The sequence below is a fragment of the Anneissia japonica genome, unplaced genomic scaffold, assembly GCF_011630105.1.
Source record: "Anneissia japonica isolate Jap-2015-1 unplaced genomic scaffold, ASM1163010v1 scaffold287827_len377088_cov200, whole genome shotgun sequence".
NCBI lineage: Eukaryota > Metazoa > Echinodermata > Crinoidea > Comatulida > Comatulidae > Anneissia > Anneissia japonica.
This window is the reverse complement of record NW_022743068.1, coordinates 34,019-35,549: the sequence shown is the minus strand read 5'-3', so window position 1 is coordinate 35,549 and position 1,531 is coordinate 34,019. Positions and strand designations below refer to the sequence as shown.

Here is a 1,531-nt window from a genome sequence, read left to right as displayed (position 1 = left end):
GTATATAGATTATGAATAATGACATTTTACAAGCACCTCAAATACAGTTGATAAATGGGCCATGTATGGTATGAAGTCAACTAAAAATATCAACATTAATATCAACAGTCTATAGTTTAACCTTAACAAATAAATAATATATTTATTACTACAAATGACAAAAAAAATGAAAAATTACTCATCACAATTATAATTTAAAATGTTAACATTTTCATAACAGCATATCAAAAAAGAAACTTTCACAAATAATGTGAAAAAATAGCAAACACAAACACCTACATAAGTGAAAAATTATCATGATTACTCACGTCTGCATGTATCTTTTGTGGCATAGAAACCAGTAAAACAACTGCACTCATAATTGCATTCCACAGCTTCATTTATAATGCAAATTCCAATTCCATTCATACAAGGATTGTTCAAGCATGGATTAGCTAAAAGAAAACAATCAAAATAAGATACCATGTGAACATAATTGGAGCTATAGTAAAACTTACATTACTTTATTCCAAAATCCATAGAATCTAAATAATCTTTTGAGTTTAGATCTTATTATATTGTTACACTTTATTGTCATTCACATTGTGATTGAGATAGTTTCCATGACAGCTACTCAGTTTAGTGGTAATACAGATAAAAGGAACCAAAAATAAACATAATACAAACTCTTACAAACAAAAGTGACAAACTCTAATCAAGTCTTATATAGGTATGCCATATAAGTATATATAATTATGTAGTAGTACTGTACATATAGATAGAAAATTATGAAAACAGCGGTGCAATTGGTCATGCTATGCTAACAGCCAAGTGTCTTTAGGTTTACTTAATTCACTTAGTTTCTTTCCATATGTATTTTGTGTTTTGTTCTTGGACATTGTTTTCATTTTCTGAATAAATCGATAAGTGCTGCATACACAACTGATCATTAAACTGCAAAGATACATTATAGATAAATAAGCTTACTTACGCTTGCAAGTATTCTCAAAGTTGTAGAAACCATCATAACATTGGCATATGCGCTCGATGCCAGAATCAGTTTTTATCCTATCGCATGTACCATTCCCACACAGATTATTAAAACACGGATCAACTAAAGAAAAGTGTTATATATTATTTCATTATTATTTTCTGGTATAGATAAAATATAAATTCTACTTCAAGCACTCTTACAACATTTGAAAGTTTTTATTCCTGGATCTGCCAAGTGGCAGATCCAGGAATTTAAAAACTAGAGGGGGTCCCACAGATGGATTTTAAAAGGTAGAGGATCTATACCACGTTGGGGCTGTGGAAAAAAAATTTATGATTATGGCATCTCTATGGTGGGAAATGGCACTCTCAAAATTTTTCCTCCATTTTTAAAATAATCTCCCTTGAATCTGCCACTGCAACAATTATTATTTGTATAAATATTTCACAAAAGCAATATCAGAAGAAATTTCTTTGAACAATGTTATGCGCATAGAGGACTCCATAATGTGCTCTGTAAGTTGACCATTATTATATTATTATCATTATTATTACGTGA

The 1,531-nt window shown here is 29.8% G+C and overlaps 1 protein-coding gene across 1 annotated transcript in view; it reads right to left on the bottom strand.

The window, feature by feature from the left end:
* The window catches only part of LOC117119368 (fibropellin-1-like), a 15,717-nt gene that overhangs the window by 7,014 nt on the left and 7,172 nt on the right, over positions 1-1,531 (bottom strand). Inside the window, exons 8-9 of the mRNA XM_033264169.1 lie at positions 971-1,093; positions 309-434 (exon numbers count right to left, since the gene is read on the bottom strand). Coding sequence (XP_033120060.1) covers positions 309-434; positions 971-1,093 — 249 coding nt within the window. The remainder of the gene's footprint in view (positions 1-308; positions 435-970; positions 1,094-1,531) is intronic.